General features: G+C 41.2%; 1 protein-coding gene across 1 annotated transcript in view; it reads left to right on the top strand.

Moving 5' to 3' along the window:
- The window catches only part of CLVS2 (clavesin 2), a 65169-nt gene extending 39995 nt beyond the window's left edge, over positions 1-25174 (top strand). The window contains exons 3-5 of the mRNA XM_083176783.1: positions 17411-17521; positions 18705-18928; positions 19997-25174. Of these exons, the coding sequence (XP_083032909.1) occupies positions 17411-17521; positions 18705-18928; positions 19997-20087 (426 nt within the window). The 3' untranslated portion in view covers positions 20088-25174. The remainder of the gene's footprint in view (positions 1-17410; positions 17522-18704; positions 18929-19996) is intronic.
- Positions 25175-26345: the final 1171 nt, after the last annotated feature.

Below are 26345 nucleotides of genomic sequence, written 5' to 3'. Positions count from 1 at the left end.
GAACTGTGTTTGAAAATGACAGTTGGGAGTTGATTGGTGGTTGCTTTATCTCCTTTCACTTTATCTCCAGTTCATCTCTTCTCCATGCTTAAAACATCTGCCCCATAATGTGATTAGTGTGATGCAGATGTGAAAGACAAACATCAATTAGTCCCTTAAGCCATGCTTTTTGTTAGTCTTGGTAATCAGATGCATTCAGCATTAAATCTGGAAGAGTGTTGAAAGTAAGGCAGCTGTTCAACCTTAGCATAGTTTTGTTGCATGACTTACAGTACATTTTCTGGTGGCCATTGTTGAGTTTTGTGTATGAACCTTCTGTAGCTAAGGAAAATATGCAAAGTATGAGAAGAGATCTGTTTATGTAGAGTACTTATCTCAGCAATACAATGATGTAATCTTCAAGGGTTTACTTCCGTCTTTGCCACTGCCAGGTTTAGGGTTATACAACATCACTTTGGCATTACCCAGCAGTGAAAGCAAATGTTTTAGTCACTTTTTAAACAAAGTTAAGATGTTCTTCCCATAGAGGTCTATGGAGATGGCAGAAAGTGGAGTTAAACAGACACGCATTGGGATTATCCATGTTTTCTATGGTGGTAACCTTTTCAATAAATGTTAGAGCAGGTGAGACAAGTGACAATAAAGGATTCTTCTAATAAGTTTTTCGCATGTCTGCAGTCTCATGTTAACCTAACATTTTATACAATACACAGAACAGTCTGTATCAATCTCCAATAATCAAATACAGTATGAAGTGATTTTCATCCCTGCTAAAAACTAATCATTTGCAATGAAATGGTGCCCTTAAAGCACCTTTTGCCCGTAAACACATAGGGTCAGATAAAAAAAGGCCAACCAGCTCCTGTCATTTTTCAAACCCAGCCTGTAACCTGGCAGTTAAGTACTGAGTGGCTGGTTGTTTATCACTCTCCACTTTATCACTTTTTGAAGCATAGTGTTTGTAGCCTATTGGAGTAAATTTACTAAGACGGGAGCACTATTGAAGATATGATGTTGCCCATAGCAACCAATCAGATGCTATCTATTATCTTCTAGAAAGTGCTAAATAAATAAGACGTAGATTCTGATTGGTTGCTATGAGCAACATCCAATCTTTAGTAGAACTCCCATGTTAGTAAAGTTATACCCTCAAGTACTTGTTAAACATAATAATAATCCCAGCATTTATATACTATAAAGGTGATTTGTTTTTACCTGTCAGAAAAAGTTGAAAGGCTCAGGGAACTGCATCTAAGTACACTGCGCTTTTTCATCTATAAGCAATCTCTAATAGTGTTTGAAATATTCTCCTATAAATCACTTCTAATACTTCCTGTCATGAGATGTTGAGTTTAATCTCAAACTCCATCACCCTGCACATTATGTAGAAAATTATTGTTCCGATTTCACTCACAAATTGATTTCCCAAAGCATTTTCAATAGACTATTTGCTTTGTTGCTGCCATTTTTGTTCATTACATTCCTCCTTGGCATTTAATAAAGTCGTGTGCATGAAACATAATCATGTGCAACTCACTAGATTAGATTTATTGTTACTAAAAGAATGAAACATATCCACTCTTCTTATGTACCTTTTTATGTGAAAAGTCATTTTCCATGATGCTTTTCATTTGTTTTCTCCTAACAATGGGTATTGGATGATTATTTCAGCTCAGACTCTTCGATAGGTACAGATGTGCCTTCATTTCATACACTGCTGCAGTCTCCCCAAACATCCCTTCAGATATGCCCCTTCCCATGCAACTCTGCTTCCACCAAGCATGCTTTATGCCCGAATTTGTGTGTTAGTCACAATTCGACATGACAGAACCTCTTAACAAGTCTGCAATGATTAGTTTCATACAGGGCCAGACTGACCATCTGACACTTCTGGGAAATGCCAGAAGGGCTGATGGCCTTGTGGCCGATTTTGTGCAGCCACTGTACTGAGTGCTGCCGCGCCGCGTGGCGCATCATCTGCATATTGACGTCAAGACGCTGCAGCATCATGACGTGACCCCACCTGAGGGGGGAGCTGAGGGGCCAGCCATGTGACCACGCTTACATTATTAATTACCCGTTAGGAGAAGCTGAACGGCGCCATGGCGGAGGCAGAGCATCACGTGTGGACCTGGTTGGATCCGTCCTGACCTGCCTGCTGTGCCACAGTGCAAGTTAGTGTCCTGCTCTTGTTCTGTCTTGTCCTGACGCCTACCCCTACCTCCCTCTGACTTATCTCTGCTGCCTGTGGCTGCTGCAACCTGCACTGCGTTCTGCAGTGCAGACTCAGTCAGACTTCATTGCTCAGACAACTTATCTGAGACAAGGTAAATTTGCACCCAGCATTTAGCCAGCAGGACTAATTGCCATGGCCCATTAGTTTATTTAGTGAACTTAAACCACTGTACCAGACTGCTTGCTAGCTTGTGTGATTGTGTGATGGCCCCCTAAAGTGTTATTCAGGAACCACGAGCCTCAGGAAAGGCAGATCATGTATTACGCATATTTCCATTCAATGAACCAGGAATTTTTACATAAGTAGATGCACAAAGGCATAATGTTTAATGGGCATGCAATGCATTACAGTGTGTGGCATAATAATGTGTAATGGGCATAATGTATTGTGTCATATTCTGTAATGGGCATTATGGTGTGTGTGTCATAATGTCTATTGGGCGTAACGTATTGTGTCATATTCTGTAATGGGCACTATGGTACGTGCCACGTGTAATGGGCATTACGGTGTGTGCCATAATGTGTAATGGGCATTATGGTGTGTGCCGATGCCAAAATGTGTAATGGCCATAACTGGATGTGTCATAGTCTGTAATGGGCATTATGGTGTGTGCCATACTGTGTAATGGGCATAATGGTGTGTGCCACCATGTGCAATGGGATTTCCGGTGTGGCCACAGCAGATGGGCCTGTGTAGTAAAAATGCCAGGGCCATTTTTTGGTTTCATATGCATACTGGGGTTTATTTACTAAGATAGGAGTTCTGTTGAGGATGAGATGTTGCCTATAACAACCAATTAGAATCTACTTTAGCACCTCCTAGAAGACAATAGATAGAACTGATTGGTTTCCCATAGCAACATTCCATCTACAATAGAACTCCCATTTTAGCAAATGTATCCCATTGTGTTACTTTGGGGTAGATTTATTAAGCTCGGTGAAGTGACACTTTATCACTTCACCGAGCTTAATAAATCTGCCCCTGATCACCGCAGGTGTCGATTTTCAAATTAATCAGTGCAGTCTTGGCTTGTACTACATGACCAAGACGCAAAATCAGGTGAGAAAGACACACAAAAGACACTGCAATACCTGATGCAGCTCACTTGTGGCGGTAATCTGACACTACATGGCGTATTGAGGCTAGGTGTATAAGCAGGGCCGGCGCCACCACTAGGCAGGTCTAGGCATTTGCCTAGGGCGCCGGCCACTGGAGGGCGTCAGTTTGCCCCTCGCCCCACCGTGCAAAGGGGGTATCTGCTGTGCCGTCTGGGGAGCGGGCAGGGGGGTCCATGCCGGCTTCTGACAGGAGCCTGCAGTGGTGTCCTTGCCGCGCGGGTACCTGTGGGCTGTGTATAAAGCTGGCGGCGGTGGGGGGTCCCTGCAGTGAAGAAGAAATAACTAGCGCTATCCGCCGGGCTATGCAGCGGCGCGGGAAGCGCTGCCGGGTTTGAAAACACTGACCGCACGCTGATTGGCTGAGATTTTTGACCTGGCTTAGTCCCGGGCGGGTTACGTCACCAGAGGCGGGGCTGCAGAGCTGGTGTAAAAGGGATATTAGTTACGTTAGTTAATTACCATTAGTCTAATTGGATTTAGCACCCTCCATATTAATATAGCCTTCCCTTCACCTATAACATCTATAGCATATATAGGTAATATTCAAATGATACGGAAGGCTGATTTGAATGATTATTAATAAGAAAAAGTCCACATATGCCATCAGGCACATCACTATGACATCAAGTTGATCACCAGACACCAGCTGGTCACATGGTTGGCATAAATTACATTTCCACACAAGATAAAGCAATTTTGTACTTATATATTTAGGGAGACATTAGGGCTGATAGTGTATGGAGCCTAAATGGGTACATGGCATTGGCCTTACATTCTCCACTTTCCTCCTGTTCCCATTAACATTTTCAGCTCCAGGCCCAGGAGGGCCTTAATCCGGCCATGCACATATGACATCGGAGAGGAACCACATATGCAATCAGAAATAGATAACATATACTATCAGAGAGGGATCCCATATACCATCAGAGAAGGGCCACATACACCATAAGAGAGGGGCCATCTTACATCATCAGGAAGAGATAACATACACCATTAGAGAGGGATCATATATACCATAATTGGTGTGCATTATAGCCTGTTCATTTTTTGGCCCCTGAAAATGAGCTAATGTAGTGTTTTTAGCCCAATTTGCCCAATGGTGATTATATCGATGGCCAGATTTTTCAACTGAAAGAGAATGTGTTTTCAGGTAGGGATTCTATGCCTCTGAGGGCTGCTTCTCGAGATTTATGATTTATTTTCCTGTGGCCAGTAGATTACGCTACATGCTATGACTACGCAAGATGCTAGTTGATATATAGCCCCAAGCAACTTTGTGTTAATCCCTGAAGAAAAAACTGCAAATATTGTTTAAGAATAAGTATTTTTGTGATCACTGTGTACAATATAAAATCACAACATAAGATGGCCCTACTATCTTTGTCAAATTAGTTCTTCTGAGCAATAACAGACATCCATGTGAGCGAAGCTGCATGCAGATGATGATATATAGATGATGATGATGAGAGAGATATATATATATATACACCACGAGTTGATCCGGCACAGCCACTGTCTTTAAAGTTCCTTAGCGGGTGCCCGCATACCGCTCCAAGCGCACATCCAGCAAAAAGAAACGCAGCACTCCAACTTTAGTAAAAAAAAATTCTTATTTAAAAGGTGAACAGGTGAAGCAACGTTTCAAAAATTTCTTGTTTTCTTCGAGCCTGACGAAAACAAGAAATTGTTGAAAAGTTGCTTCACCTGTTCACCTTTTAAATAAGAGATTTTTTTCACTAAAGTTGGAGTGCTGCATTTCTTTTTGCTATATAGTTACATAGTTACATAGTAGGTAAGGCTGAAAAAAGACTTGCGTCCATCTAGTTCTGTATATATATATATATATACTCGTGCTGGCGGCCCGGCACTCTCCCTGGTGATCATGTGCCTCGGTGCCCTCACGGAGTGTGATGAACAGTTGAACAGGAATGGGCGGCACTCCGGGGAAACTTTCAAAGGTTTAATGTGGTGAGACAACAACCAATGTTTCGGGGTATGGAGACCCCTTTGTCAAGGTGCTCAAGTGAAAAGCACCTTGACAAAGGGGTCTCCGTACCCCGAAACGTTGGTTGTTGTCTCACCACATTAAACCTTTGAAAGTTTCCTCGGAGTGCCGCCCATTCCTGTTCATATATATATATATATATATATATATATATATATATTATATACAGTCCTGAAATTTGTTTGGCACTCTGGACAATGAGATTGAACCACGGTGCCTTCCAGCGATAGGATATATATCCAGACACTCACACATTAAGCTAATGAGCCCACTGAGAGATAATAGGTGGCACTCCGATGGAATTTTCACTAAATAATCTGTATTAGGTGGTACATATTTTTCAAGTGAAATTTACAAAGTCCATGACGACGCTTCAAGACCGGAATGGTCTTTTCATCAGGCCATATGTGCAAAATAGCAAAAGTGCAGGTATTAGACAAACAACATCAAGATTATTATAGCATCAATAGCAAGTGCTCAGTCCATTTAAAAAAATGTAATATTGAGTAATTAGAGGCTGGCACACCATTGCAAAAATATTAGAAAATTTTATATAGTGAAAAATCTCAAGCAAAAAACTTCAAGCATCTTGCAGTGGGACATCAAGGATTCAAAGACATCAATCAATACTTATCAATTACAAGCAATATTCCACTGCAGTTCAGCCATGCTCTGAACTGCAGTGGAATCTTTTTGCCTTTATACTCTGCTTGCTTGTGATTGATAAGTATTAATTGATGTCTTTGAATCCTTGATGTCCCACTGCAAGATGCTTGAAGTTTTTTGCTTGAGATTTTTCACTATATAAAATGTTCTAATATTTTTGCAATGGTGTGCCAGCCTCTAATTATTCAATATTACATTTTTTAAATGGACTGAGCACCTGCTATTGATGCTATAATAATCTTGATGTTGTTTGTCTAATACCTGCACTTTTGCTATTTTGCACATATGGCCTGATGAAAAGACCGTTCTATCTATCTATCTATCTATCTATCTATCTATCTATCTATCTATCTATCTATCTATCTATCTATCTATCTATCTATCTATCGTAGGGTACAAGGTGGCACTCTTAAAGGCTTTGCAGCTATGGGGTGCAAGGTCCATATGATGAGTAATACAGCAATAATGACACCGTATTTTGGGGGAGCCTCCCAGCTATTCCGGGAGGGCAGGCGAGCCTGGAACATGCACAATCTAATTCCACATATCCTGGCATTTTTGAGACAAGATGGAGCTGATCCTGATCCTGGGATTGACTCTCTGGATGGGTATTGCTTAGTAAATCTGCCTATTAGTAGAGTAACTCCCACTGGTAAATAAGTGTTCCTGTCTTCAAAATATACTGAAAATGTTTATTTCAGTTTCAATAAATGTTATTTCAAGTGTTCTAACAAGTACAGTTGAACTATAGAGATAAATCACAATAACCACTCTTTTATTCTTCTCAATTAAAAAAAACAAGTGTAATACTAGTGGCTCAGGAACGGGAATGAACCCCTTCCTTCTCACTTTCCGAGAGCTGTGATTTATGATGGAACATGTAATACAAAATGCTGAGACACGAGGAATGGTCTACTGTATTTTCTTTTTCACTGTAACAAATTTGTGATTGAATATGTGTCAGAGACTGTGCCAGTGAAACCAGTTCATCACTAAACCGCAATATATAATTCTAACCATACCATGTTGTTCCTTGGAAGCTTTCAGGGGCAGCATTTTCACTAATTTTCCTTCTAGGATTACAAACATTGGTGACAGTGTTAGCTGGAAATGCACCTAAAGATTTTTCTGTCCAATCTGTCTTGTGGAAACAAAATCTGGTAATATATGGGTGCAAATGTACATGGTGTAAAACTGGCCCCTGGATCCAGGGGGACCCACACCACTTTGCGCCCAATTATTGAATATTTATACCTCCTCAATTCTGCTTTTGTGGCAGCCTGGTTGAATAAATCATCAGGAAAATAAAGTGGTAGCCATTGGCGGCCATTGTCCCAGCATTTTGCGCATTTGCAGTAGGAAACTCGCTGGTATAATGTCATTTTAAAGACCTGCACATGTGCATTTGACCTTAGCACCATTGCAGAGTTCCACTGCACTGCCAACTAAAGAGGAGGGGGCCCAGATAGAGGCTGCACACAGGCCCCCTTTTCTCTTAAGACACCCCTGAAACCATCTATATATCTCTATTGCTGTGAAGTATTTAAACTGATATATAGAATGAAAAGGAAACAGCATAACAGACAAATGTTCTGCCCATTTGCCACTGCACTGAACACTGTAATCTATTTCCCCTCGCTCTGGCCACCGGGGAGATCTCACTGATGGCTCACACAGTAACAGGAGTAATGCTGGGTACACTCTAGGTGCTTAAATAGTTTATGAATAAGAATAAGAATATTTTCTAAAATACATCGAATTATATAATTGTAAGAAGGGGAATTACGCAGTCACATCTTGAAATGCCTGAAAAAGATTTTAGAGCTCCAATATAATTTTTTTTTATTTTGGGTAGTTGGCAAGCCTAGTTAACCCTGCACTAAGCGTGCTCCCCCTCTACACATTGGCCCTTATTCTGGTTCACTTGTAAAGAAAAATTCCTTCTCAAATTGACAAAACCATGTGCACTGCAGGTGGGGCAGATGTAACTTGTGCAGAGAGAATTAGATTTGGGTGGGGTTTTACTTCAAAGTGAGATTTATATTGCAAAAATAAAGCAGTCAGTATTTTCCGTGCACAGAAACAAACTAACTCACCCAAATCTAAATCGCTCTGCACATGGTTTTGTCCATTAGAGAAGGAATTTGTCTTTGTGAGTGAACCAGAATAGAGGCCATATTGGAGAGATTTATCAAAGCTTGGAGAGAGATGAAGGGAGGATTTGTGAAAGAATGGGAGAGAGAAAGGGAGAGTAATAAAGAACCAGCCAATCAACTCCTAACTGCCATGTTACAGGTTGTGTAACAGTAACGAGTTGATTGGTTGGTACTTTAACTCTCTCCACTTTGTCTTCAAGCTTTCAAGTGCAAAATTTCCACTTCTCCAATTCTGCATTTTAGTAAAAATTTAGTTTGTCATCTGAAAGACAGATCAATTTCCAGAGACACCAAAATTACTTAGTGACCTTTTTCTCTGACTTTTCTAATAGCCTTGCCTGCCATTAATTATTTCTAGTGACAGTCTCATGGAAGACTGTCCCGCTGAATAAAATCTTGATGTATGTGATATGTTTGAACATTTCCACTGCCTTCTTCAATCTTACTGCAGTGTCTGAAAATCTCTGTCCGCATTAATAACAAGGGACACATTGTAGCTATTCAGTAAAATTTGTAGGATTTGAAATGTCTACATGAAAAAGCATCGCCAAATGAAAGCATAATAAAAATTGAAACTAAGGACCTGATTTTTTTTTTTAGGCATTCGCAAATAAAAGTCAGTTTAGACTTATTTATTTGGTTTATAAATGGGTGAGAACGTCATGTAACATCAGACGCCCGCCCTGTGTAGGCTTAGACCCGTCTGCGTTCGCATGGGGACACCCAGTGTTTTTCTGGGTGCACCACCGTTTTTGTGGGGACGCCCAGGAAACGCTGCCCCAGCCCCCTGTCCACCCACTCCCCGCCCCCTCTGTGTGATTGACTCAGTGACTGTGATATGCAAATGCATAGCCGCACCAACAGTCCGAGGACCAAATTTGTGTTTGGCCGAGCCAACTTCGATCACCCCCTAAAGCTGAAAGAGTATATCTGGTACTTATGTAATATCTGGGCTCCCGTTTTTCTTATGAGACCGCGTGCGCTCGCCACGCTTCGGGCACGGTGGCTCGCTGTGCTCGCCACACTATATAAAATCAACTCCATGCGTAGTTGGATAGTAGGGGTATGAAAAAATGGGGTGCATTTAACATGGGAGCCCAGATAATACATAAGTACCATATATCTAATACTAGTAAGGCCGCTCAAAGCAAATGCTTCAAAAGCTAGATGTAGTTTCACTTCCTGCCAACAGATGGCAGTGTTTCAGAGTCACACAGACACTAGTGATAGGTCCCTAATGGAATATGAAATTGCAATGAGAATTTTGTGTTAGCTGTATTTTAAAATATGACAGCTAGTCTGTTATGGATCACGAGAATATACTTTAGCATAGAATGACATGTTGATATCTGAATAAAACCGCAACAGAAACAGAATGTTGAATGACTACAGCTTCAAAAACAGACAAGCGGTGGTGATGCTCACAGCAACCAATAAGATTCAGTCTATTATTTTCCAAAATGCAATAGAAAAATGATAGCTAGAATCTGACAGTTACTTGTCTGTTTTAAAAACTTTAGTCAATTTACTCACTGTGGCGGTATTTCTGTTTTCATTATTGGTCAGATATGATTATTGTGTGGTCTGCTGCAAACAATGAAACATTTATCTGAAGAGGGACTCCCATATGTTATTACATTCTTGCAAGGTTAATAATATATATTTTTGATGAAAAGTGTTAGAGCAGGCATGTCCAATGTTGGCCCTCCATATGTTGTGAAACTACACATCCCAGCATGCTTTGCCAAAGTTTTGCTATTAGAGAATGCTAAAACTATTGCAAAGCATGCTGGGATGTGTAGTTTCAAAACATCTGGAGGGCCAACGTTGGACATGCCTGTGTTAGAGAATCCATGCACCTTGTTAGAGATGATGCTAAACTGGTTAATGCTGACAGATGGATTGCTTACTGTTACAGACAGATTCACAATTTAATATAAATATATACAAAGTCCAAGACTAATGGCACTCCAGAGGCTCAAACAGCAGATAAAAAGCGATTTTATTTAAGAAACAAGCTTTCAGGGTTTTACCCCCTTCTTCAGGTTTACAATACTACAGCCTGAATCCATATATATATATATATATATATATATATATATATATATATAAAATGCGTATAGGGAACGCACACCGCTCCTTTAACAAAGGTGAGTGCCAGGTCGTGGTATAATACACACTTGTTTACATATGCAGCAAATAGATATCCACTGCAGATGGAAGGACCAGCACATCCAGCATGTATAATGCAAAAACCGAAGGTGTTTAATAAGAAAAGATCATGATACTCATCATAACATGAGTAGACAGCAGCCTTATCGAGTCCACATCATATAAGTGGCAGCAGCACAATAAAGGTCCACTCCATGGCAGGTGTCCTGACGGACCGTTTCGGCGAGCAAACGCCTTTCTCAAAGGGTAACCACAAAATGACAAACAACATGACCTTAAAAAAGCAGTGGAATATACCAAACTCACCAAACACCGGGGCAGTACCATCTCACATTCCCGCCATGCTCACGCCGCATCTCCCTGCCGCGCTTCCGTCCAGCCGCCAGGAACCAAAGTTCTGGAAGTGGAACTAAAAACGCTGGCTGGATACTCGGAGTACTGCACATGCGGGAGCACCAGCCTAACAATGTGGTAAGGGGTTAGTTATGTATATGACTTATATTACTGCCGCACATTCACCAAACTGGTGTGCAGCTAAATTAAATTAGTTAAATTCCCTCCACATTGTCCAGGTTCACCAAAATCCCTAAGCTGGATAGCCTAAACATAATGGGCAACAGAAGAATATATACACCAAAAGAAAAAAACAAAAGTACAAAAACCAATTATCAAAAAATAGGTCATTGGTCAAACCAGACCATGGGGTCCGACCAGGTGCACCCATAAATCAGCTCAAATAAAGATGGACATATTTATTTCCTCATTCAGCCCTTGAGGGGCCAAGGATTGGAGGTTATAGATCCATTGACTTTCGCGTTGAAGTAGACGCTTGTGTCGGTCTCCCCCTCTTCTTAGTGGGGGTATGTGGTCGATGGGCATGAACTTAAATTCATTCATTTTGTTTCCACAGTAGGCAAAATGTCTGGCAACTGGGGGGGTAGTATTGTCCACCTTCAGCAATGCCTTTTTGACTGAGGATCGGTGGGCTGCTATCCTCTCCTTCAAAGACCGGACAGTCTTGCCCACATAAATCTTTTGGCATGGGCAGATTACTATATAAACCACGTTTTTCGTGTCACAGTCCATGCGATGTTTAATAACAAATTTCTGACCCATCTGTGCATGCTGCCAGCTGCTACCCGTAATGATGTATCCACAATTGACGCATCCTGAACATTTAAAAGAGCCAGACATAATGGAATAGTTGTTCGAGAACATCATTCTCTCTTCCTTGGTCCTATCCTTAATTGCCATACTGAGAAGTTCCTCACGGTTAAGTGCAAGACATCTTCTTTTAGCACTCTCCACCTCCTTAGCATCATAGCCTCTCTTAATAAAGCAGTTGCTCATTTCTCTAAGTGTGCCATCAAGATCTTGCGGTCGGGAGGTTATCCATACCGCCCTTAGCAGTTGGGCATATGGTAAACCAGCTTTGAGGGGCTGGGGATGGAAGCTAGATGCTAGGAGCAAACTATTTTTATCCGTGGGTTTCTTGAAAAGTTTAGTTACAAACTGTCCATTGATCACAGACACAGAGACATCAAGAAAATCTATCGAGTCAAAACTTGCTGTATGGGTGAACCTGATCGAACCAGGGAGCGTTAAGTTGCGTGACAAACCTCTCCAGGAGTTCCACTCCACCGGTCCAGACAAAAAATAAATCATCAATGTACCGTACGTACATTGAAATAAATTTGGAAAAAGTAACATCTGACATAATGTGGTTATTCTCAAAATCATACATAAAGAGGTTTGCATACGATGGGGCCATGTTAGACCCCATCGCAGTCCCCTTAAGCTGCAAATAAAAACTATTATCAAAAAGAAAATAATTTTTATGCAAAATAACTTCAATTAACAAAATCAGAAATTCAATAGCTGGACCGGTGTAGTGTATACTCGAGCAGAGGGTTTGTCTAATTGCAGCCACTCCCTCCTCATGACCTATATTTGTATATAGGCTGGTGACATCCATGGTCACCAGCATGCTGTTAGGAGGTGGCCCGTCAAGGTCTGAGAGTTTTTTCAAGAAACGTCCCTTAACCAGAACGGGGTGTTTTGCACCACTGTCTGGAGGTGGAAATCCACAAACTGCGAGATGGGCTGGCATAAAGACCCTATGGAGGAGATGATGGGTCTCCCAGGCGGGGAAACCATAGATTTGTGGATTTTTGGTAACACATAGATGAGGGGAATCTGAGGATACTCCTGTATCAAAAACTCTGAAATCCCCTCATCTATCCACCCGTTAGATAATCCAAGGCCAATGATGGCATCAATCTCAGTTTTGTATCTTGAGGTGGGGTCAAAACACAGTTTTTTATAACATGTCGAGTCCGAAAGCTGCCGCTGGACTTCTTTAACATATTTGTCATGATCCAACACCACTATCCCCCCGCGGGGCGGATAATGATGGCCTTGTTGTCACGTAATGACTTCAATGCCATCATCTGTTCACGTGAGAGGTTGGATCTATGTATGTGAGATTTCTTAAATTCAGGCAGTATATCTCGGCGGACAACCCGCATGAGAGTGTCGATGGAAGCATTGTTACTGGGGGGATCAAATGTTGAACGCACCTTAAAGGGGTTGACATTGGTAACAGGTGTACTAGTCTTATGTCTAGCAAAATGGTCTTTCAATCTAAGTTGGCGATGGAAACGGTATAATTCTGTCTCAAAGTCAAAGGTTTTTTGTTTATAAGTAGGAACAAAAGTAAGACCTTTGTTCAATACTTCTAATTCAGGTTCAGTGAGTTGGTATGCCGATAAATTAAAGACCATTATTTCCCCTTCCCCTTGCGACCTTTGTTTTTTTCTGTGTTTTGAGCCACCCCTTCTGCAGGGTTTTTTCCTTTTGGCCTGGTACGTGTGGACGTGCCCTCTCCTAAAAAAAGAAGCTTTAGCCATCCTAGGGGCTAGTTCAGTTTCACTCTGAGAGGAGTCTACATCAGTAAATTCTGTCATCCCTCCTCCTATTGCCAAAGCTCCCTCTCCAGTTTCTCCGTATAGGTTGACCTGACAACCAGGGATATACTTTGGCATCCCTGTAGTCTTCCTTAACTTTCATATATATATGAAAAGCACTTACCCCCCTTGGTTGTAGAAGGATAGGAACAGGCACACGGGTGGATGGTGAAGAAAAGTTGATTTATTGTACAAACATGATTGCACACAACGACAGCTGTACACCTGACAGCTGTTTCAACCGAAATAAACGGTTTTCATCAGAGGTCCGTTTATTTCGGTTGAAACAGCTGTCAGGTGTACAGCTGCCGTTGTGTGCAATCATGTTTGTACAATAAATAAACTTTTCTTCACCATCCACCCGTGTGCCGGTTCCTATCCTTCTACAACCAAGGGGGGTAAGTGCTTTTCATGTTCTAAAACTTTATGTTCCTGGCACCGGGATTTTTTTCTATTTAGAGCGCCATCCTGCAAACCAAAAGTTTTGCACCACTGTCTGGAGGTGGAAATCCACAAACTGCGAGATGGGCTGGCATAAAGACCCTATGGAGGAGATGATGGGTCTCCCGGGCGGGGAAACCATAGATTTGTGGATTTTTGGTAACACATAGATGAGGGGAATCTGAGGATACTCCTGTATCAAAAACTCTGAAATCCCCTCATCTATCCACCCGTTAGATAATCCAAGGCCAATGATGGCATCAATCTCAGTTTTGTATCTTGAGGTGGGGTCAAAACACAGTTTTTTATAACATGTCGAGTCCGAAAGCTGCCGCTGGACTTCTTTAACATATTTGTCATGATCCAACACCACTATCCCCCCGCGGGGCGGATAATGATGGCCTTGTTGTCACGTAATGACTTCAATGCCATCATCTGTTCACGTGAGAGGTTGGATCTATGTATGTGAGATTTCTTAAATTCAGGCAGTATATCTCGGCGGACAACCCGCATGAGAGTGTCGATGGAAGCATTGTTACTGGGGGGATCAAATGTTGAACGCACCTTAAAGGGGTTGACATTGGTAACAGGTGTACTAGTCTTATGTCTAGCAAAATGGTCTTTCAATCTAAGTTGGCGATGGAAACGGTATAATTCTGTCTCAAAGTCAAAGGTTTTTTGTTTATAAGTAGGAACAAAAGTAAGACCTTTGTTCAATACTTCTAATTCAGGTTCAGTGAGTTGGTATGCCGATAAATTAAAGACCATTATTTCCCCTTCCCCTTGCGACCTTTGTTTTTTTCTGTGTTTTGAGCCACCCCTTCTGCAGGGTTTTTTCCTTTTGGCCTGGTACGTGTGGACGTGCCCTCTCCTAAAAAAAGAAGCTTTAGCCATCCTAGGGGCTAGTTCAGTTTCACTCTGAGAGGAGTCTACATCAGTAAATTCTGTCATCCCTCCTCCTATTGCCAAAGCTCCCTCTCCAGTTTCTCCGTATAGGTTGACCTGACAACCAGGGATATACTTTGGCATCCCTGTAGTCTTCCTTAACTTTCATATATATATGAAAAGCACTTACCCCCCTTGGTTGTAGAAGGATAGGAACAGGCACACGGGTGGATGGTGAAGAAAAGTTGATTTATTGTACAAACATGATTGCACACAACGACAGCTGTACACCTGACAGCTGTTTCAACCGAAATAAACGGTTTTCATCAGAGGTCCGTTTATTTCGGTTGAAACAGCTGTCAGGTGTACAGCTGCCGTTGTGTGCAATCATGTTTGTACAATAAATAAACTTTTCTTCACCATCCACCCGTGTGCCGGTTCCTATCCTTCTACAACCAAGGGGGGTAAGTGCTTTTCATGTTCTAAAACTTTATGTTCCTGGCACCGGGATTTTTTTCTATTTAGAGCGCCATCCTGCAAACCAAAAGTCTATATATATATATATATATATATATATATATATATATATATATAAACACATTCAAATGGGATCATCACTGCCACTTCCCTGCATTGGTTATAAGGCACATTGGCCATATGTCGACATGCAAATTTCAATTGTAAAACACAATACATTAACCCCTGTCTGCCATACCCTCCCCTTTAGTAAGCTTTAGAGGGCACAGCTCTCACGAGCAGGGCCCTCTCCCCTGATGTGCCCTTCCTTCTTTTGCTTAAACCATCTCCATACTTCCTCCGATGTTTCTGATGCAGCTATGACTATATACCCTGTACTTGTCCTATACTGTCTTGAACTGTAAGTCACTTTATTCTTGTTTTGCTTATTTGCTTAGGAACTCTGTAATTGGGCGTTACTTATCTCTTGTGATGATATATACAAAGGATAATAATACTACTACTACTAATAATAATTAATGTGCAAGCCCTAAAAAGTATCAATTTCTTCAATCTATAAGTAGATCTTATTAACATCTTTGTGGCTCATTTCCAATTTGATGTCAGACATTTTTATGACACTCCTCTCAGATGTAGCAGTGAATGTCCACATTTACATCTTGCTTATTGCTGTTGCTTTAACAATATCCCATGCTTTTTCTAAATTAAGCAAGTATTCCCCACTGGCATGTGCTGCAACTCTCATTGTTACATGTGTTCTTTAGTAAATGACCTTCAGCGATAACAATATACAGGTAGATATGAGAATCATAGAAGAGACTTGTTGGTTCTTTAGCTGTTTCCTCAAGGTTTTATTCTAGCTCATTCATAATGTATTTCAGAACAGAGACTGAATGGAATCTTGAATCAAATAGAATACCATTTGAACATTTGGTATTTTATAAAACATCTTAAAGATATTTCCTTAGGACAAATGTTTTGTTGTTTGGGACACTGTTTGCATCTTAACACTTTGAGTGCCAACATCTCTGTGAGAGATGTTCAAAATATCTGCAAAAAATGCTGCTGTCGCTCACATTTGTTGTATAAATTCAAATAAATGTGTAAAAAAAAGATAATATTTCCTATATAAGGTAAACATTACAGGTCATTACATTGAATACAAATTTTTTTGCACCTATTTAATTTTCACACCTATTTTGACATATTCACTTGACACTCAGAAGAGGGCAGTATTCAATGAGAAAAATTCTCCGTGTTTTATGGAGAATTTTTTCTTTTTTCGCCCTGGACGGAGCATTTTGCTCTCCAAATGTGAACCACCCTATTCAATGTGAAATATTCGCCGTCTTTCTAAGTGATTTTCACCGTCTCTCTCCGTGTAGAAATTCTCCATCTTTTGATGGAGAGCTGGAATGTGAACTTTTAACTTTGCTTATAGCACATGAATATATATTTAATTAAAAAATATATATTTTTTTTAATATTTTTTTTTTTTTTTTACACAGTGCAGCCAGCAGGGGGCCGGAGCGCTCGAGCCGCTCATTAGATATTCATATATTCACTGCACCCGATGCACGTTCGGGTGCAGTGAATACTGGGTCCCCCGCTGGCTATAGGGGGGGCAGCCTGTGCTACCTGGGTCCCGGGGGGGCCCCCTACCCTCCACATATGTTCTGGGGCATCCAGGGAGACTTTAATCTCCCTGGATGCCACCGTCCCACGGCTCCCTGTCAGCTCCCTGCCGCGGACGCTCGTCCGCTGCAGGGGTTAAGACTCGCCGCGAGTGGCGGCGAGTCTTAAATACGTTGAATAGTGGGAGCAGGAGGCTCCGGAACACGGCGAGTGCATGGCGAGAGAAAAAATCTCTCGCCATGCACAGAGAATTTTCTACATTGAATACTGCCCAGAGGGTTAAATACTGTCTAAAGATATACTTGAGGAGGATGTGTTTAACGATGCCTTTTAGTTTGTTTCACGCCCATTACAGTTACAGTATTTAGCAACAAAGGGTAAACAAAGTGAGCTAAATAATAATAAAAAATAATAATTGTTTATAGCTTACAGAATGGAGAACCTGGAGGCAAGTGGAAATTATACATAAAACCAGATTTTCATGAATTTGGATGGTGTTTTTTTTTTTTTTATAATAGTCCTAGCTTGTTTCTAGCTAATGCTGTTTACAGTATACTGCATTCTCAATGCTGTCATGCTGACATGGTTAAGTGGATTTATTTTATTTACTTTTATCATTTCAAGTAAATATTTTTTATTTTTTTATTTTACAGGATAGTTTTCCAGCTCGTTTTGGAGGAATTCATTTTGTCAATCAACCGTGGTACATTCATGCCCTCTATACTGTTATACGACCTTTCTTAAAAGAAAAGACACGGAAGAGGGTAATTGGTTTTCTTTTTTAAATGTGAAATGTATACAGTGGGTCATATACCTTTCTACAGTATTAAATTACAGATTCACTCAATATTTTTACAGTATGAAACACAATTTTGAAAAAAAAAAAAACCAATGAAATGTACTTTAAAATGTAACTGTTACATACGGAGATTAAAAATGGTTAAAACATTTTTACAAACAGGCCTCCTTCCCCAACCAGGTCCTGTAAGACTGCTCTGAGCGTCTTTTTCTCCGGATTGTGCATATTAATCGCACAAATGAAACAATTGGATCATTTAATGGGACTACACTAAGGAGGCCATTCTAATTCATACTCCCCGTTGCGAACTCGGAGGTGATGGCCTGCGGATGCGCATATTCGCTTATGCGCATGTGCCGGCTCATTCACACGGAGCAGTGCGGGGGCATGGAGCGGAGGGCATAGGTGTCGCCTATGGTAACGCCCAGCATTTCATGGCCGTTCCCATGAAAACGCTGGGTGTTCCCTTGGTAATTCGGCCGTGACATGGGTGCTGTGGGCGGGCAGCTGACGGCACTGGATGTCAGCTGCCCGCCCTCTTCCCTTACAAGGGTCCCGCAAATCTGAGTCAACCAGAATTACCCCCTAAATACAGTTGATATTGGACATTTGTACATCTGTCCCAGAAAACTTCCAGGCATACCACTAATATGGAATAGGTGCGCGCCAGTGGTATCCTGGTCTGCACCACTGGTGCACCACCTCTAGAACCCCCCCCGTCACACACCCCAGCCTCCCCATCACCTCTCCTCTGGCGATCATACCCCGGAGCTCTCCTGACCCCTGACGCTCCCCCAGCCGCCAGCCGCTATTCATTTTACAGCAGTGACGTAGGTGGCAGGCTCGGGGATGTTCGGGGAAACTCGGGGGGACTCAGGATCGCTCAGGAGTTCAGATGCCTGAGTCCTCCCAAGCAGCCACAAACATCCCCGAGCCTGCCGCCTAAGGTCACTGCAGTGACGCGGCTGGGGCAGTGGCAGCAGGGGAGCTCAGCCTCCGGCTTACAAACCCTGGGGCATAGGTTAGGGGGGACAGGGGGAGGCTCCTACGATCTGTGGTGGGTTTTGCTGGGGCAGGACAAACCTGCCCTGATAGGTTTCTAATTATTGTAATAAAGTATTGATAATAGCATTCTTTCTTTTGTGCAGATATTTTTACATGGTAATAATCTCAATAGTTTGCATCAACTGATTCACCCAGAGATTCTACCTTCTGAGTTTGGAGGAATGTTACCACCTTATGATATGGGAACCTGGGCAAGAACACTCTTAGACCATGAGTATGATGACGAAAGTGATTACAATGTAGATTCATACAAGATGCCAACAAAAGTGGAAGTGGAAAAGGACTTGTCTCCGAAAGCCATGAAAAGGTATTGTGACCATACACTCATATATTGCATTAAGCAACATTTTTAAAGCAGATGGGCTAAACATAATTACTGGATGTTGTAGCTCTCTTTTAGTACCAAAGGCTGCACTCTTCTTCTTCTTTAGTAGCATGTGTAGTATGTGTGAGACTGGGCTACCTATTTCCCCTTTTTATATCTGAAAGGAAGTCACATCACTACTACCCACTTGTTAATGCTTAAGTTTGGAAAGTCAAGTAAAAATCCTGTCACAATTAATGGATGCATTAAAACTGCATTAAAACATAAGTTTAGTGCTTGGGTCTTCAACCTGTGGCCCTCCAGATGTTGTGAAACTGCATGTTCCAACATGCATTGCCACAATTTTCCTATGAGAGCTTGCCAAAACTGTCAGGACATGCTGGGACATGTAGTTCTACAACATCTGGAGGGCCACAGGTTGAAGACATGTGGTTTAGTGTATGCATTAATTGTGACACAGGTTTATTACTTGGTTTTTCAATAGCACCCCAAACAGCACCCTGCTGCCGTTATCACTTGCCTTAGGGCACCTTGATCATACTTCAGGCACTGGACAGAGGTACACTGCAGCCTGTACAGCCCTGTGGAGTATCCTGAGGGTGCTTTAGGTACTGCTGCTGTTCCAGGTGGCATGAGGCCCTACACCCCCTTGGCATAATATCATGACATTGTGTGCTCAGGAGGCATGGCCAGAACAGGGTGACATTTAACCCTGGTTCTGAGCTGTTGTATATATAATTATGAACAGCATAGTGTCGATATGTTATAATATGTTTTTATTATTGAACCAAAATATAGTTTTCTAGCAGGCATGGAGTCTGAGTATGCAGGATTTCTGTGTGCCTAGCAACATGAATATACCTTTTATGAATAAGGAAAACATGTCAATTGCAATGCATTACTTGTGTTGCTCTGCAATTTCCAACGTATGATTATGTACACAAATCTGGAATGTTTTCCAATGCAAATTATAGACAATTTTGAAAATCGTGACATTATTTTCAGGGCCTTTGGGAACAATGTTTATTTTTTTTATTTGTTGGTTTGCAGGTCTCAATCAGTAGTGGATCCTGGAGTGCTAAAACACAATGACAAGAATGAAGATGACACCACACAACAACCCTTACTGTCCCTTGATTAGCAGATTATCTGCAGCACTCTCACAACATTTGGAAGAGAAAAATGATTTTCCAAAAAAATAAACACTACAGGAATGTACCAACTGGAAATGTATTATATCTGTTAATGTTGCATAATGTAATATTACAAACAAAGTTTCTCTACTTTTCAAGTGATAATGGGCCACAAAATAATGCTTTTATTCTGTAAGTGCCAATTTGCTGTTTGTAAATAGAATCCAAATTAATTTCTCAGTTTAGATTTATAAGTGCTATTCTGAACACTTCTGTGAAAATGGTTTCACACGAACCATACTGAAAATTGTGTATTGTAAAAAACAAACAAAAATAGTATATTATTATAGTAGGTTCCATCTTTTTATATAAAGCCATATAGCAGCTACTACACTGCTTTTTATTCGGAATATTGCGTAAACATATTTCAGTATGTAATTGCTTTTCTAAAACATTGATAAAGGAAGGGAGCTTTTGTGACTCGGAGACAGAAGTTTCAGCTTGGAATACAAGGTAAAAGCATGTTGACTTTATTAAAGACAACAGAACAAAGTATACCTGTACTGTGCCAAACTGGTTTGTTATTGAGATTTGTGATGGTAGTTTTTTCCCACGGTATAACTATTATAAAAGCAATCCTATAAAAAAAATCGAGTGAGTTAAACCAGTGCCATTGGTAGAATGAAATAGATGTGCTGAAAACTATTTTTGGAAACTCATTTGTTTGTTATTGCACAGATGATTTTGTCAAGCAGTGCTTCTCTGGAACCGATTCTATGTTAGTAGTAGTGTCTTCAGTATTGTAAATTGATTACTACAGGTTGGTGTGTTCACAAACAGCAAGAAACAATCACCATCTAAACTTAGCAGACTGCTTCTCCTGCTACTACTACTACTACTACTACTACTACTACTACTACTTCTACTGTGGGTCGAGTAACACTTTAGTGTTTATTGCAGTGTTTTCATTCACTGTCTACACAACTTTGTTAATCTATATTATAACACGGGCAAGGAGCAAATTCTGCAAATCCCTCTTTATACTGTAGTACATTCTGCAAAGTGCATTCATTTTGTCATTGGAAATGTTGTATGTTGTTATTAGCAAAATAATTTTCACTAAATGAACAAATCAAACAGTCACATATTTTAAGCATAAGTTGTTATTCAATAGTACTTTTTCCGTACAATATTAATTTGACAAACACTGTTAGGATACAATACAGTATGTACAATAGTATCAGTTTATTTTTGTACAAGCTGGATGGATATACAATATACAGTACTGTGATTTTTTTATTTTTACAATCTATTAAGAAGAAACTCTGACCCATGAAATTATACAGTTTATGTAATGGATTATTAGCAATGCTATAAACTTGCCCTCCCAAATGTGCACTGTACAATTACTATGGGGTCTATACATTATCGTACCGACATTTGATTTTGTGATTTCCAGTCCAGCCCCCCTCCCTTCACTTACCACCTGACTCCTGCTCCCTCACTCCTGCCAATTAAAATGCAGCACCGGCTGGTGAGCCAATCAGAGCTCGTGTACCAGCAACCACTCTGATTGACACAGCGCAGGCAGCACAGAGGTGGCCGTCTGGGAGAAGGGGGGTTTGCGGTGGGCAAAATGAGCAGCCTGGGTCCTTCCAGAGGCCAGGGCCTGGGCCAGCTGTACCAACAGCACCCCCCTGTTGGCGTCCCTGTCCTGTACACCGCTATGAAAGTAGTAGTTATACTACTGCTGGGAAAGTCCAGTGTGCATTTATTATCTAAATTCAGGAATGTGCAGGACCAGGAAGCCCTGATTGTATCTCTCTTCCCAACCTGGACCGCCTTTCTAAAGGAAGGAGCAGGGCTCCGAGAGCCAACACCAAATGAAGCTTTTGTAGATCCCCTCAGGCAAACTGAACATTAGGCGGCTCTATCAAGTCCAGGGGTTAAAGTGGGGAAATGAGGTGGATCTGGGTTCTAACACCTGTAAGGGAGTGTTGAAACTAGTTGGGAATTGGGGATATTCAACATATTTATAGATATGCCCTGATTTGCCTTGCACGGCCCAAAATTGATCGAGGTGGCAAATTAGGAATTTTTAACATGCAGACTTTCCCATATTCCCCAACAGATTGATGATCATGGATAACCGCTGATCGGTATTTCTAATCAGTGGATCCCTGAAATGTATTGGAGAATGCGCCTTAGATGTATGGGCCCAATTGCAAAATGTGTTTTATACTTACAGTTGCCATTGAGTAAAAGTAAGGACTTTAGCCGTGCAGAATGGGATTACAGCATGTGAATAATAATGTCTACATAATTTTCAAAGCTCCTTCTTTCATTGTTAATAACTAGTTTAATATGTTAAACAGGCTTGTTGTCTTAAAGCATACACTGAGAATGGACACCTCTTAGAATGGGGTAGTACAAAGGGATACAGTATTTGTCCATTTATACAGTAAGTCAAATGCTAACCTAGCCTTTTTTTCCCCACAATACATAGGGGTTATTGATGAGTTGAATGCAGTGACATCGCTACAGAAGTTGTAGTTGTGGACATGCGCATTGTTACTACTATTGCAAGCTACAGCACGTAAACATTGGGGCATAAGTTGATACACTAATAGCAATGTGTGTAACCATTTTGCTTGACTAAGTATATAAAACCTCGCTAATACATTAAATACAATTCTCTATCTTTTACAGAATAAGAGAAAAAATATACCACATACCAACAAAAACATAGTATATGTAAGAGCATTTAAGAAAGCACCTACCACCTTCAGTGCTGCATACAATAAGCCAAACACAATGGGTTTGTTGTGACCTCTGTGTTCATATTTATGTAGAAAATGATAAGGGGGAATATTTATCAAAGCTTAGGGAGAGCTAAAGAGGAGAGAGAAAGTACCAACTAATTTTACCAAACACAGCCTGCAAAGTGGTTGGTACTTTAGGACATATGTAGTAAGCTTTGGAGAGATAAAGACGAAAGAGATAAATTCACAGGCAATCACCTTCCAACTGCCATGTTACAGGCTATGTAAAAAAATGACAGAAGCTGGTACATTATCTCCATTCACTTTATCTCTGTCCAAGGCTTTCACACTGCACCTATAACCCGGATTATTGACGGGTTGTTGCCAGGTCTACCCGCGTTGAGGTGCAGGGTGAAAGCATGAAACTAAATAACCCAGGTTGACCAACACGGCAATTCAACCCAGGTTATAAGAAGAGTTAAACTCTGGTTGCCCTGTGTATAAGGACAGACCCGGGTTCAGTGTGAAACGGGTATAAATTGACCCTAAAGTACCAACCAATCAGCTCCCAACTGTCATTTTTCAAACACATCCTGTAAAGCCAGATACACATTGGAGCGGTGTTCCTGGCCAACATAGTGGGTGACAAGACCTTACAGATGGCTTCTAGATGCTTACAATCTAGGGGAGAGGTGAGACAGACAAGGTGTGAGCATGTAGATGGGGACCTGAAGGCAAGAAGTAAGCGAGTTAGAGATGGGGGAGGTAGGAGGTGGGGCAAGTGACCTGGTGACAACATTATGTGATGGAAAGGCAAAATAGGGGAGTAATCAGAACACTCATTAGCTTATTTCGCTTATTTATTATGACCTTTATGTTTTTATATCTTGTCATACAATAAAAAATGGTTGTTGTTTACTTTTAATGCCTACATTTAATTGAAAAATGAAGGCATTACTTGTAAACTATCTCTTATAGTACAATGGGCATGTTCTGTACATGCTGGCTATTTTACATGATGATGATACACACTCCAGAGAGACTACACAGGCCTTGGAGTGTAACTATGGTAACAGAGTGATTCTTGCTCTTGCTGACGCTCCATTTCTCCAGTGCATTATAAATATTTTATGCAAGAAAATGTCTCTTTGCTGCAATCCTTAAGAACAGAAAAAATGCTGTCCTTAATTTTTATTTTACTTAACATGTGATCTTTAGAGCGTACTCATTATATATATGATCATTATGTGAGAACACAGAGACTACACATTTGACAAATACAAGTGATGCAAAAGTATCTTTACATAGATACTAGCCAGCATCCTGTTACAAAATATCATTTTCCATACTGTATATACAGTGCAGCATATTACACCAATCAACCCCTTGTAGAGAATGCTGTTAAACCTTTATTACAGACTGTAGCGTGGGGCATATTTATCAAGTTATGAAGTGTCATTTCTCAACCACCTAATGATTTGGGGATACGGTCGTATTGTCGACCCGACTTAGGTTGACAGTCATTAGGTCAACACCGTTGGGTCGACAGGCAACTAGGTTGACATGGTTCTAGGTCGACATGGATGAATGTCGACAGGTGTCTAGGTCAACATGGGACAAGGTCGACATGGTTTTAGGTCGACAAATGCGTTAGTACGATGTGGGTTAGGTCAACAGGTCGACATGGGGATTTTCACTGTATTTTGAGCCGACATGTGCCAACAGGCAGTATTTCATGCCCTACCATCCACTAGGGCATGATGGGAGAGTAAAATAGTGTGCAGAGGGGCACCGTGCCCAAAGCAATGCGAGGGGCTGCGGATGACTTCCAACTGTGTCCCGTGTCGGGTCAAAACACAGTGAATAAACCCATGTCGACATTGTCCCATGTCGACCTAGGCACCTGTCAACCTTCACCCATGTCGACCTAGAACCCTGTCGACCTAGTTGCCTGTCGACCCAATGGTGTCGATCTAAGTCGGGTCGACAATACAATCCACACCCATGATTTGTTCCTTTGTAGTAAAAGATGCCACTGACAGCTGCCATTGCCAAGTATTACCAACAACAGCTATTGGGTTCTCCAGCCAGGGTTCTCCATTCCCCCTTGTCAAACATGCAAAATGACTAAATAATCAGTTGCACAAATACAGTCTGTTTGAATATACTATTCATGAATCTTAAAAGCAGTCCGCAATGTAAATATTAATATTTAAATGCTAATGAGAGTAACATATGTAAATAAGAGTACAAGACTGATGTATATTTTGTATTCTAACAATTAATACAGGTTGAGTATCCCGTATCCGGATATCCGTTATCTGAATTATTCCCCCCCCGACCCTTTTTTTATACTTACCTAGTCCCCCGGCGTCCACGGCAGGCCTTCAGCTTCATCTCCGGCGTCTCCAGCGGTCCCAGGAGTTCATTGCGCGAGTTCCCAGGCGCGCCAGTGACGTCACCGGCGCGCCTGGGAACTCGCGCAATGCACTCCTGGGACCGCTGGAGACGCCGGAGATGAAGCTGAAGGCCTGCCGTGGACACCGGAGGACTCCATGGACGCTGAGGGACCATCGGGTCCCACCTGGGGACAGGTAAATATGTAAAAATAAATATTCCAAAAACCGTAAAAATCCCTTATCCGGAATGCTGGTGGTCCCGAGCATTTCGGATAAGGGATACTCCACCTGTATAGGATAAAAATAAATAAAACTCCTGAGATTTGCAATTCCCCTTTGTGGAAGCCTATCTAAAATGAATAATGTAGGTAACACTAATGTCCTCCAATCACTGTTGCCATTACAGGTGCAGTAATAGTTAAAAGTAAAATGCCTTTTATTAGTTCCAATCAATCACCTCTGAGTCCTGTTATTTTTTAAACACAGCCTTTAAAGCAGTGGTGTCAAACTTATGGCCCTCCAGCTGTTGTGGGACTAAATGTCCCAGCATGCCCTGCCACAGATTTTATATAATGGATTACTAAAACTGTAGCAGGGCATGCTGGGACGTGTAATTCCACAACAGCTGGAGGGCCACGAGTTTGACACCACTGCTTTAAAGTGACAGAAGCTGATATTGCTATTTTATCTCTCTCCATTCAATCTCTCCAAACTTTCATAATTCTCTACATCTGTTGTTTTGAAATGTGTTTATACTGTCAAAATTCAGCTGATCCATTGACTGGGGTGAAACTCGATTTCCTATATTTGCAATAGGTGGTTATACAGTGGCTATACAGTATGTTATCTTGATAAATATGCCCTAGGCTTTAGCTGAACTCTATTTCTCATTGCTTTTAAAACATAAAGCATTGCACTTGGCTAGGTTCATAAAATGGTTCTTAGGGCCTAGTTCAGGCCTGATTGCTGAAATAAAAATTTGCAGATTACTGCCTCTGTCCAGACTAAGTGAAAATCTGCCCTGTGTAAATCTGAGAGAGAACTGGGGATATTTAGCAAACTGTTATCCTGTCGCACATCCATAAGCAATTCACTCACATCTACT

The sequence above is a fragment of the Crinia signifera genome, chromosome 3 (assembly GCF_055691185.1).
Source record: "Crinia signifera chromosome 3, ASM5569118v1, whole genome shotgun sequence".
Taxonomy (NCBI): Eukaryota; Metazoa; Chordata; class Amphibia; order Anura; family Myobatrachidae; genus Crinia; species Crinia signifera.
Note: the sequence above shows the minus strand (reverse complement) of the source record. Positions and strands in the feature narration are given on the sequence as shown.